This window comes from Danio rerio, chromosome 12, assembly GCF_052040795.2.
Source record: "Danio rerio strain M-AB ecotype USA chromosome 12, GRCz13ab, whole genome shotgun sequence".
Lineage (NCBI taxonomy): Eukaryota > Metazoa > Chordata > Actinopteri > Cypriniformes > Danionidae > Danio > Danio rerio.
Window position 1 is genome coordinate 14,140,001 of NC_141032.1, and position 13,554 is coordinate 14,153,554.

At 32.4% G+C, this 13,554-nt stretch overlaps 1 protein-coding gene across 8 annotated transcripts in view; it reads left to right on the forward strand.

The window, feature by feature from the left end:
* Window positions 1-1,012: 1,012 nt before the first annotated feature.
* kcnh4b (potassium voltage-gated channel, subfamily H (eag-related), member 4b) overlaps window positions 1,013-13,554 on the forward strand; it is a 75,864-nt gene continuing 63,322 nt past the window's right edge. For 6 of the 8 annotated variants that reach the window (XM_087275966.1, XM_087275964.1, XM_087275963.1 and 3 more), the window contains exon 1: window positions 7,292-7,809. In XM_087275966.1, coding sequence (XP_087132092.1) covers window positions 7,734-7,809 — 76 coding nt within the window. In that variant the 5' untranslated portion in view covers window positions 7,292-7,733. Of the gene's footprint in view, window positions 1,095-7,231; window positions 7,810-13,554 lie in introns of those variants that run through there. The other 2 variants (XM_087275968.1, XM_087275962.1) reach the window with 2 other exon arrangements.

Below are 13,554 nucleotides of genomic sequence, written 5' to 3' on the forward strand. Positions count from 1 at the left end.
AGCTACCATACCTTTAAATTTTAAAGAGCTTTTTTATTTTACGTCTTCTTGATGGCTATTTCTGTACTGGGGCAGCAGAAAATGCTATTAGATATGTAGATTCTTGTTCTGCACAGAATCCTTGAGAAGCATTCAGTAGGTTTTGTGCCCTTGTTCTTCTGCTGGCTGAGGTCTGTCCTCTGTTCTTCACTGTATGTGGGTTAATATTTTTAGCAGTGCCCTATTTCTGATGGTTGCTTGATTCTAGTTGAATTCTTTTATTAGATGAAATGCTGATTTAGAAATAAAATGACCCTGGCTAAAATTACCACTATAAGAAACCGCTTTAAGATTTTTTATTTTTTGGTCACACTTTATTTGTTGAGTTTAAGTTACAGTGCAACTGCATGCCAACTAATTCTTATTAGATTTTAAGTAGACTTTTAGGTAGGGGTTAGGGTTAGTGTAAGTTGACAAGTACTTGCAAAGTTTCTTATAGTTAGTAAAATATCTCTTTAGCAGCCGATATTAGGCAGACAGTCTACTAATACTCAAAAGGACCATCAAAATAAAGTGTTACCTTTTTTTCTTTTACCAGTTGATGAAGTACTGTATAGATATATCTCGACACTGAGTTGCAGACTAAAATATTCATGTTTTAATTTGACTACATTGGAATGTCATTATTTGACATATAAATGATAAAATATCTGATTATATTATTACTGGTTAAATGCACAAAACTATTTCTTTAACAAATGTAGTTTTTAGAACATTTCCTAAAGTGACATTTACAGATTTTATTTATTGTAGTTTAATATTTGCTACTGTTCGGTTGTCTTTCAAACTGAACTTTATAATGCACCTCTCTCTCTCTTAAGTGAGATTTCTGTAGCCCTAAATCACAGACAAGAAACTTTACTGTATAGTGTAATCAAGCCCTAAAATATGCAATTTCTGTATATACATTATTGTTTTTGTCTCAGTGTGAGAATAATCACTTACTCATTCATTCATTTTCTTTATGGCTTAGGTTCTCCCTGCGTTTGCGTGGGTTTCCTCCGTGTGCTCCGGTTTCCCCCACAGTCCAAAGGCATGCTGTACAGGTGAATTGGGTAGGCTAAATTGTCCGTAGTGTATGAGTGTGATTGAGGGTATGGATGTTTCCCAGAGATGGGTTGCAGCTGGAAGGGCATCTGCTGCTAAAAACATGTGCTGGATAAGTTGGCGGTTCCTTCTGCTGTGGCGACCCCAGATTAATAAAGGGACTAAGCTGAAAAGAAAAGGAATAAATAAATAATTTGTAATACCCCTTAAATCAATAGGAAGTTTGTTCCAAAAATGACTGGCTCTAGCTAAGAAGAATGACCGTGCACAAGTTGTACGTTTAAACTGAACAGCACAATCTCCCCTAGTAATAAATCGTTTTGCTCTACCATTATTTTTTTTGTTTGTCACAAACTCACATAATGGAGGTGGAGCATATCCATTTAAACAAATTAAAATCATATAAGCATCAGCTAAATATTTCATATTATCAAATCTCAGAAAAAAAATGTTTTGTATTATATTACAATGATGATACCTAATAGTCTTTTAATCAAATACTGTGTCTGTTTATAACGTGATTTTACTGATTTTAAAGGAAGTTTGTAAAACCCTTTGAATGTCCAGAAAAGTGCTACACAAATGTAAGGAATTATTATTATTATTATTAATTATTATTTTTATTTTTAATATATATTCACTGAGACTTCTCTTTTTCTGTTCTGACATACCAGAATATTTGAAACTGTAAATGAAGATTTAAACTATTACTCTTCAATCAATATAGAAGTATATGATAAAATTTATTTTCATTCTTGTAGAGAACCTGTATCTGCAAGGAATTTCAAGTTCTTTTATACTGTCAGATCACAATTGAAATTCCCTGTAGCTATTATTGGACCTTAGTGCTATATTTTATATTATCAACTGCAGCATTCATTTTTGTTTGCGTAGTTCAAATCATAACTAATTGACATTTATAAAATTGTGGCAATAAATGTAGAAAAAAGAGAAAAAAATATTGAAACTTATGGATTAAAATTTTGTTATGGAGTACCTCAAGGCTTATACTTTGAATGGTCTTTAATATATACAGTATATTTGTGTTTTAGTTGCTAGTCTTATGAGATATCATTTAAAAAAGAAGTTTTCATTATAATGACGATACCTCCTACATTTAAAAATGACATTTGCTGTTTGTTCAAACTTCGTATTTAAATTGAGCTGAAACAACACAGTTCTTGTTTTTTTTTATTTATTTATTTATTTTTTATTTATTTATTTATTTTTTTTTTGGGGGGGGGGGGGGGTTGTTTTATGTTTAATCCACTTAAATTTGTAAAAACTAATAAGTCTAAACCTCACAGATATATAAAAATATGATAGAAAGTCAAATATAAGGGTTTGATGAGCTGAATTAACTAGGAACACTTCCAAAAACAAAATCTTTAGAAAAATGTTTGTGTTTATGAAAGTTTGTTTCTCCTTTGTATACATTGAATGGTCAGTCACATTAAACCCATCTGCCAAATGTGAAGTAGATATCCCTTATACTGCCCAAACTGCTCTGAATTATCAATTATGTAATTTATTTTATAATGAAGTTTCCCATTTTGCATATGGTCCATCTGTTGGTATGAATCAGGCGGGTTTAAATGTCCTGAACAAACAGTCTGGCTATCCTTCACTGACCCAGTGAGGATTTACAAGACTGCATCTGTCAACAGATACTGTGAAAAGTCATTCCAGGGGTTTCAGAATCAATCTATCTTTCACACATTTCCTACTGTGTATGAGAGATACTCAGATCCTCAGAGAAATTAAGATCTTTGACTTGTATAAACAGATGAAGGATTTTTCTCGCAAGGAGAAAAAAGTTTAATTTAAAGGCTTAAACTACAGGACTGAATGGTCTTTAATTGAAATTATTTTCTTTCTTTTCTAGCTGTATTTCTCTGAACTTCTTTTGAAACCATTCTATCACTTCATGTAATTGCTTGCTCAGGATAAAATGTTTTCTATAGTCCCACATTTTTGGATTACATTAGATAAAATCAGCTATATAATAAATACATTAAAATGACTAATAAGCGCAGATTCTTACAGAGAACTACAATAATAGTACAATAGAATAAGAAACTACAGTAAAGCTGTAAGCAGGTAAAGGTCTAGTCTCTAAATTGTTTTATTGTTTAAAACACAAAAGAAAAATATGTTTTCAGAAATAACAGATATTTCACATGACAATTCAGAAAATATATAGAAAGAGAAATTGTTTTTAGCACTTTATCTATAAAACATAGCCTTTGAAGTACAGTATATTAACAGTACAATATATAAATAGGAGATTATGAGAGCATTCTAAATGCATTATAATAATGTATACAACCTCATAATACCTAATATTTTATGATAATCATAACAGTAGAGCTGCACGATTCTGGCTAAAATGAGAATCGCAATTTTTTTGCTTAAAATAAAGATCCCGATTTTCTCACGATTCTGTATATGTAAAATAAAACTTATGAGTCGGCATTTATTATTGTTTTTTCTCAAGCATATGGTAAAACAACAACAATAATTTTATGTGTAGGTCTACTGGTTTCTTTAAATAATTCTATTCTACTTATAATAATTCTGATGTTGAATTATGTTTGAGATATAGGCCTATGCTTGCAATCTGTCATTGACAAGATTATTTGACCATTTAATTCACTGGTAAAATCAACATTATATAGGCTAGAGTAGTTATACTGACACTGTAAACATTTATTTTGATACACAACTCTGTGTTCCCTACAGTGGTGGAAAAAGTACTGAAAAAGCATACTTAAGTAAAAGTACCATTACTTGCCTAAAAATGAAGTGTGAGTAGAGTAAAAGTACCTGTTGTAAATATTACTCAATGTAGGAGTAAAAAGTAGCCTTTTTAAAAGTACTCATGAGTAGTGAATATTATGCTGTTAAAAGTTGATGGATTTACATGTTATTTGTGGATGTCAGAAAACGTAACATTCTGTAGTGCATTTAGTTATTGTCCAGCAGGCACACTATGTCATTAATATGTTAATAGACATTAATATTAGGTTAGATTTAGCTTGTGATGTCAGGTGACCAAAATTCAATAATCGGTCCTGGAGGACCGGTGTCCTGCAAAGTTTAGTTCCAATCCCAATTAGACCACCTGGGCTAGCTAATCAATCTCATACTAGGCTTTCTAGAAACATCCGTGCAGGTGTGTTGAGGCAAGTTGGAACTAAAATCTGCAGGACATCGGCCCTCCAGGACCGAGTATTGAATTTTGGGCATCCCTGATCTAAACAGTCTCTGGGTCAATGCGTGTAAAGATTTTAAACATGTTCTTGGACACTTAATGCTTTTTAAATACAGTTTACTGCAGGGCCAGAGTGGGACTCCTTTTCAGCCATGGAGTTTCAAGCCTCAGACCGGCCCACCTCAGTTCACGACTGACTATATTAAAATAAGGTCATTTCCAATTCAGTTTCTAATGACACTATCACGCCTTTTTGAGAAAACAGCTGCTTTAGAAGTTCAAATGTTCAACAACCCTAACAGTATTATATGTCTTTACTCCGATGAGGATCAAACCCGGGTCGGTGGCAAGAAAATAGACAAAAAGAGCAGAGCTGCGGTAAAATAATGAATAAGAGGACTGTGGTCAAGTAAATAAATACATTAATTTAAAAAGTGTGACTGCTGAGAGCAACAGATTCTGGAGCTAACATTAGATACACCGGCCCTCGCGGCCAAAAAACGGACCGGCCCACCGGGAATTCTCCCAGTCCTCCCGATTAGCCAATCCGGGCCTGGTTTGCTGCAATGTAAAGTGCAAATGTCTTGAAGTAGCTCATTATGATGCGATTTACCTTCTATGTGTGATTTGATTGGACAGGAATTACAGGACTGATTTTTCTAATTCCCATAATCAAGAAAAAATAAAGTAGTAACTGCAGGTTGAAGGAAATTATTGAGAGTAAAAGTACAGATACTGCACTAAAAATGTACTCAAGGAAATGTAAAAGTACACATTTTTAAAACTACTTACTAAATTACAATTTCTGAGAAAAACTAGTCAATTACAGTAACTTGAGTATTTGTAATTAGTTACTTTACACCACTGGTTTCCTATGAAAGAAAAAACATATAAAATGCTTGTTGCAATCATAACTCTAAAATGCAATATGATTATTATAATAAAGTGCACGGTTTCGGTTTCAAGTGCTGTTCTTACTTTGCGCGCGACACAAACAATCACTCTGCGCCACAAACTACAACTTTTTTACCTTTTACTCACAGCCTATGCAGGTTCTGTTCAATAAAGTAAACGTGCGCGCGTCTATCATTAAGTAGGGTGCCCGCCCGCCCTTTCTGTGATAACAGCTCAGGGTCAGCAGCTCACATCACGTGTGATTTTCCCGGCAGAAACATGCACCCATAGGGCTCAACCTGTGCAGTGCACATGCCCTTTTCAGTCTTGGATAGAAAGTGCCCTTCCGAAATGATCAAAAGTGCCCCCGCGACGCGACACACCCTCCGTCCCGCCCTTCTGTAGGCACGCGACAACACCGCTCTTGAGTACGCGCGCGACAACAATCTTATATTTAAATTAAATCTTGTAAACGAATCAGATTTTTAAAAATGTAAATAATGTCACTCGACAGATAGAGGACTATGCAGAAAATATCTGCTAGAAAATCAAGGCAAAAACTTTGTTTTAAATTAAAAAGTTTGAAACATTATTAATTAAATTAGAAAATTAACCATGGTAAATTACCCCACCTATATTTCGGCCCACAAGCCTCAATCAACTTTGGCTTTTGTCTCTTTAAAAGAAAAGGTTTGAGCAGCCCTGATTTAAACAATGATTATAGTCATACAGTAGTAGTTCACCATTTTCTTTTTATTATTTTTGTAAATATTTTTAATGCAATAACAACAGGCAATTACAATGAAAATACAACAGATATAGGTATAGTACAAACAAAAAAATATTATGTTTTTTGCAACAAGAGAACTAATGTAAATTCAAAAAAGTCTGACAATGGTATACTACAAAAAGAAAGACAATGAGAGAGTAAAAAAAAATCTTTAAAAAAATAAATTAATAAAAATTATAAATAAAAAAATCAAAAAATCTTAAAGGAATATAACAATAGCATGCTTCAAAAGAAACTCAATGAGAAAGTAAAACATTTATTAATTAAAAAATAATAAAATAAAAAAATAGAACATGCTATTAACTAAATGAAAGACAATGAGAAAGTAAAAAAATCTATAAAATAATACAATTTAAAAATAAAAAAATGTTTAAGTAATATAACTATGGTATGCTGCAAAAAAACTCAATGAGAAATGAAAAAAATAATCTATAAAAATAAATAATGACATTTAAAATAATTATTTTTTAAAAAAGATAAACAAATATAACAATGGTATACTAAAATGTGAAAGACAATGAAAAAGTAAAAAATAAAATGAAATGCTAAATTTGTGTTTTTCGTTTAAAATGTTTGAATATATTTACGCTTATGTATAAATAAATCTATGATAATATGAGGTTTATACAAAAACTTGAATTAAGGAATTATTTTTTCTTTAGAGTAAAACCCCAAAACAACAGGTCTATAGCTTAAAGAAAAATCTCTACAAATCTTTTAAACAATTAGAGTATTCACATCAGACCAGAAAGTTTTAACAAAGGGACATTGCTTAAGTAACTGAGCAACAGACTAAGAAGTCTTACAGAAAGAGCAAGAGACATCAATGTCATTTTTGAACTGTAAAATTTGTTTAACTGGATAAAATCTGAATAATAAAAAATATATATTTAATTGTATTTGTTTAAAAAATCTAGGGGAGAATTTCACCATTTAAAATTAATTAATATAAAAAAAAACTGAAATTTGAAATCTTAACTTATCATGAATGAATTTTTTTTCAGGCATTTTGTAGTTAGATTAATAATAATATCAACTAAAGCATAATGATGCTTCGTTACTATGGCATAAGCTTATACAATAGCTCACATTTCAACATTTATAAAATGTACAAACACAGATTATAATCTTTACAAACGTAAAGAATCATTTTTGGTTTGTTTTAAACAATTGTTTAATAAACCTTGTTCAGTTCTCTCTGGATTCAGATGAGAAGCTGTGAACTGAATGTCACTAGATCTGTTCAGGAATGGATGCTATCTGCTATATCTGTGTTCTCATTGGCTGCTGAGAACTGGAGGGAATGAAGAGTGTGTGTCGGCAAAGAGAGAAAGGGATTGAGAAGGAGGGGGAAAGAGAAATGTCTCTGAGGCTCCGTGTTAGAGAACAAAAACAAAACCACGATGTTCTAGAGATGCACATCTCCTGGATTTTCCTCTGTTGTGCAGGTGTGCATGGGTAAGAGGGAAAAGACAAAGGGATAAAAACTAGTGGAAGTTAACATCACTGTGTGCATTGAGAAGGAAGAATTTGTTTGTTTCCCATGTCAGACATCTATTGGACTCCAAAAGCTGGCTAAGGTATACAGTAAAGAGTCTTCATCTGGGTGGCAGTTGGATCGTGGAGGATGCGCTCTCTCTGCTGTACATTACATCTGCCCTGGCCACCCTTTCTTTGGGATGTAGTGAGGATTGATGCTTCATACAGGCTTTTCTCCTAAACATCTGCTGACTCTGGATACCTGGCATCATGCCAGTAATGAAGGGGCTGCTGGCACCCCAGAACACTTTCCTGGACACTATTGCTACCCGCTTCGATGGCACTCGTAAGTACTGGCACCAATGCACACACACCAAACGCATGTGAATGGAAAATAATACATATTCTTACAAATGAGAGTTCTTAATAGAATTTGATTTCTATAGTGTTGCCAAATGGATGTACAAAAATATTTAATTTCAAATAGGTTTCTGTAAGTCAAACTCAGTCCATCCTACTGCTTTAGAGTCCTACTAACAAGTTGGTGAATCTGTCAGTGTGTTATAATACTGAGAGCTGCTATAAACATCAGGTTTAATGAACCCCTCGAGGAGCACTGAGCTTTGATACTGCCACGGTAGCGAAGGAACACACATTAATTATGTACAATGAGACTGTATGTGTTGCGTCATCATTTTGTATGCTTCCTAAAAAGTTACTTACCAGATTTGCCCTTCAAATACAAATGTGGTTGAATAACCTTATGTAGTTTGTTGATTCAGTCTTGAGTAATATTCAGTCTTAAATTATTCTACAGCTCGGACAGCATGGGAAAGCAATATGCCACGGTTATGGATTTGGTCCCTGGGGCTTGCAATTCTGTTAAAATGAGAAACAATATTTTACATATAAACAGTGCTCAGCATAAATGAGTAAACCCCTCACAAATCTATCTTTTAAATTTATATTTTTAATAGGAAGCCATACAATGTTATATTAGTGCATATGCATTTGATTAGTCAGTACTGAAGCCAAATCTGCAGCTTATCTAGCAAAATAACTTACAATAACGGTGCAAAAACTGGTACACCCAAATTTATGTTATAGAAAAATGTTAAATACAAATTTTTAAAAAGTGGAAAAATCAAGAGAAGTAAAAACATTGAAAAAAATTTGTTGAAATTTTGTGGGTTATAATTTTATTTTGTAATATTTTGCTTAAATTTAATTGTGTTAACTTTCAATTTCTAAATATGTATGCTGACTAAAATATTATTTTAATAAATATATCTGTTTAATAAATATGTTTTGTTTAAATGCACCAAAATGCATCGCCTATATTCACTGAGGGTAAAAAAGTTTTATTTTCAAAATGGGGTGTACTCGATTATGCGGAGCACTATGCGGAGGTTACATTTTTAATAGGGATGGGTGATTTCATTTTGAATGGCTTTTTTTTTTTTTTTTTGCCTTAAGGCATAATAAAAATAATGTATTGTTTTCTATCCTGTAGGTGTAGTGCACTGACATCATATGCGTTGTGTCTGTTCTTGTCTTATCATAGAAAATAACTCTCTTTTGTGGTAGCAGGAAGGCTCTTAATGCATGCATCTTTGAGATCTGTGTGTGCCATGGGAAATGCGAAAGCCTATAGGGACAACGCTGTTTGCTTTCTTAATCCCTGCCTTAGATTTGCCTTAGAAGACCTTTTTAATCCATTAATTAATAGGCTGTTTTTAAAGACTAAACATTGCTTCAAAGTGTCTACAAAATACAAAAATAAAATCATAAAGCAAAACACAGATTGACACAGTCATTTGATAATTCACAATCTCACAAAATATAGATTATGGTCAGCCACACAACACAAATCTAAAATTACAATACTCGCATAATTTGAACCTTCCACACTAATCAGGCTGCAAACTGCAGTTTACAAGCATTCGACTGCTAGACTGCCTTGCATAACTCATGTATGACGTGTATAGTACAGTATTGTATGAATAGTGACAGCTTTACAAGAGACGTAAAAGGCATAAAGTTATACAGTTAAATGAGCAATAATATGTAATAATTAAAAATTGAATAATATATAATTTAAAAAACCATAATCATACCTCTGAAAAGGTCATTTCGAACAGTGAATGAATGTACTGATATGGATGGATTATACAATACATCAAAATGTCTGGCAAAAAAATACAAAAATAAAATCATAAAGCAAAACACAGATTGACACAGTCATTTGATAATTTTCGTCCATAAATAATTCACAAACATTGAGATTATGGTCAGCTACACTACACAAATTCTGGATGATCAAAGCTCAAGTAGATAGATAATTCATAATGCTCAGAAAATTGCAGTGGTCAAATCCTGCTTCGTTTAGCTTCGTCTTTTAAAAACATTCAAATCTATTCTATCTAGAAAAAAATTGAAAAAATAATACATGCTTTAATTACCACTAGATTGGAGGATTGTAACTCATTGTACTTTGAGATTAGTAAGAAAACCTTATCCTGTTTTCAATTAGTTCAAAATGCTGCTGCATAGCTTTCAACGAGAACCAAGAAACATGACCACATTACACCATTTTTACGATCTTTGCACTGGCTGCCTGTGCACTATAAAGTCATTTTTATGGCCTGGCACCTTCTTATCCGCCAGAAATTTTAATTAACCATCAGCCTGGTCGGTCTCTTCACTCATTGAACCAGAGATTGTTATGCAAGTTGAGGTTAAAATGCAGTGGTGACTGATTTCACAGCAGCTAGTCCTAAATTGTGGAATGCTCTGCCCCCCTGTATTAGATCTGCTTTATACCTGTCTGTTTTTAAATCTAGGTTGAAAACTTACCTCCTGATTTGGCATTTTATCAATGAAAATTGTCTGTTTTAGCTATAATTTTATGTTTTAACTCTGTTGTGATGTGTACTGTGCAGCATATTGGTCAACATTTGGTTGTGTTTAATAGTGCTTGATAAATAAAATTGACATTTACAAATCTAAAGATACAAAAAGTGACATACAATACTCACATTTGAACTTTCTTTCCATACTAATGAGTAATGAGGGTGCAAACCACAGCTTACATTTTATCTTAATCTCTTCAGTTAAATAACATCTCTCTCATGTCACCACAAATAGCAACATGTTCATTTGCAACACTTTAAAATGTTAGCTTGTGTATCCTGCATGAATGTTTCTTCATTATGAGTTTTACAACACCAGGCATTTTTCAGGCATTCATCTTTATTAATGAGAAGCTACGTTGCATCACTCATGTATAAAATATATGGTTTATGAATAGTGACAGCTTGACAGGACTTATAAAGGGCCTAAAGTAATACAATTTATTGACTAATAATATATAATAATTAATTAATTTATAACAAAGAAAAAAACAACAACCTCATAAAAATTACTTTCAAACTGCTAATGAGTGTACCGATATGTTTGGATTATACGATGCCTCAAAATGTCTGGACACAAAAACTAAAATTAAATTACAAAGCAAAACACAGATTGACACAGTCACTTGTTAATAATCATCTATAACTAATTCACAAAATATAGATTATGGTCAGCTACGCAACACAAACAAAGGAAAAGGATACAAAAAGTGGCTTAACAATACTCACAATTGAGATTTCTTTTAATACGAATGAGGGTGCAGTCTTACAGCTTACATGCAAACTTAATCTCTTTTGATAAATAACATCTCTCTCTCATGCCACCACACATAGCAACATGCACAGTTGCAGCACTTCAAAATGTTAGCTTGTGTATCCTGCATGAATGTTTCATCATTATGAGTTTTACAATACAAGAATTTTTTGTTATTGTATATGACTTATAAAATATCAAAATTCAAACAATTAAATGACAAATTATGTATACTTATTAATAATAAATGAATTTATAAAAAAAAAAACTTATAAAAAATAATAGGTACTTTTAAACAGCCAATAAATGTAATGATATATACAATACATATACATACGATATAAACATTTGAAAATAATCATCCATAACTAATTCACAATATAAAGTTTATGGTCAGCTACAAAACAAAAAACGAAAAATTTAAAAAGTGACATACAATACTCAAATTTGAGCTTTCTTTTTATACTGCAAACTACAGATTGCATGCAAACTTGATCTATTCACTTAAATAACATCCCGCTCATTCTCCTCACACATAGTAACATGCACCTTTGCAGCAGTTTATCCTGCACAAATGTTTTTTTCATTATGAATTTTACAACAACAGGGATTTTTCAGGCATTCACACATCTTTATTAATGTAAGCGTTGCATCACTCATCATTGTATAAAGTGTATATATGAATGGTGACAGCTTGACAAAGGGGCATATAAAAGGCAGAAAGTTATACAATTAACTGTCAATAATTAATAATTAATAAATATATAATAAAAAATCACAATCTCATAAAAGATACTTTTGCTTATGAATGTCCTGATAGAAAGTGTAAAATGAACTTGCTTCTGTCTCTGAATTGTTTAAAATCCATCAGCATTGTTTAGAGTCCCAGTTTGTCATACTTTTTACCACATGATTCTATGGGCTGTCATTGATTCGCAACCAAAAGTCTTTTTTTCTAAATTTACAGTATATCATGTTCTTCAAACCAAAGTTTTAAGTGTACAGTTTGTTTTGATTTTGGCATTGAGATTTGAAATTTCAAACTTATTTATTTACCAGGAACAATGCTCATTAATCAACAGTAAAACTTTAAATAAGCCAGAGTTAGCCACAAGGGCAAATTTTTATTTGTTGCCCACTGCCAGATTTAAAAAAGGCAACCTAAAATAATAAACACATTATTACTCGTATCATTAAAGTTACATACATCAAAAGGATAAAACATATAATAAGTATTACATAAAAAGAATAACACATGATTACAATCTTGATTTGCTTTTAGCCGTCTCTTTAACTTGTACAGTTGCAATCAGAATTACTAAACCCCTTTAGATTTTTTTTCTTTTTTAAATTTTTCCCAAAGGATGTTAAACAGAGCAAGTAAATTTTCACAGTATGTTCTTTAATATTTTTTTCTTCGGGAGAAAGTCTTGTTTGTTTTATTTTGGCTAGAATAAAAGCAGTTTTAATTTTTTTAAAAGCCTTTTTAAGGTCAAAATTATTAGCCCCTTTAAGCTATATTTTTTGATAGTCTACAGGACAAACCATCATTATACAATAACTTGTCTAATTACCCTAACCTGCTTAGTTAATGTAATTAACCTAGTTAAGCCTTTAAATGTCACTTTAAACTGTATAGAAGTGTCTTGTAAAATATTATTTACTGTCATTGATAAAAAGAAATCAGTTATGAGAGATGAGTCATAAAAACTATTATGTTCAGAAATGTGTTTAAAAAATCTTCTCAGAAATTGAACAGAAACTGGGGGGAAAATTAACAGCGGGGCTAATAATTCAGGGGATTTAATAATTCTGATTGCAACTGTATTTAAATGTTGAATAATTTGTAATAGGGCGATTAAGCCATGCAGTACATAGTGCTGTCGCCTCACATCAAGAAAGTCGCTGGTTCGAGCCTCGGCTGAGTCAGTTGGCATGTCTTTGTAGAGTTTGTATGTTCTCCCTGTGTTCGCGTGGGTTTCCTCCGGGTGCTTTGGTTTCCCCTGCAGCCCAAAGACATGTAGTACAGGTGAACAGGGTAGGGTAAATTGTCTGTAGTGTATGAGTGTGAATGAGTGTGTATGGATGTTTCCCAGAGACGGGTTGCAGCTGGAAAGGCATCTGTTGCATAAAACATCTGCTGGATAAATTGGCGGTTCATTCCGCAGTGGCGACCCCAGATTAATAAAGGGATCTAAGCTGAAAAGAAAAGGAATGAACAAATAATTTGTAATACCTCTTAAAACAATAGAAAGAGTGTTCCAGAAATGGCTGGCTCTAACTGAGAAGACTGACAGTGCACAAGTTGTACGTTTAAACTGAACAGCACAGTCTCCCCTAGTAATAAATCGTTTTGCTCTACCATTCTTTTTTTGGTTTGTCACAAACTCACATAATGGAGGTGGAGCATATCCATTTAAAAAAT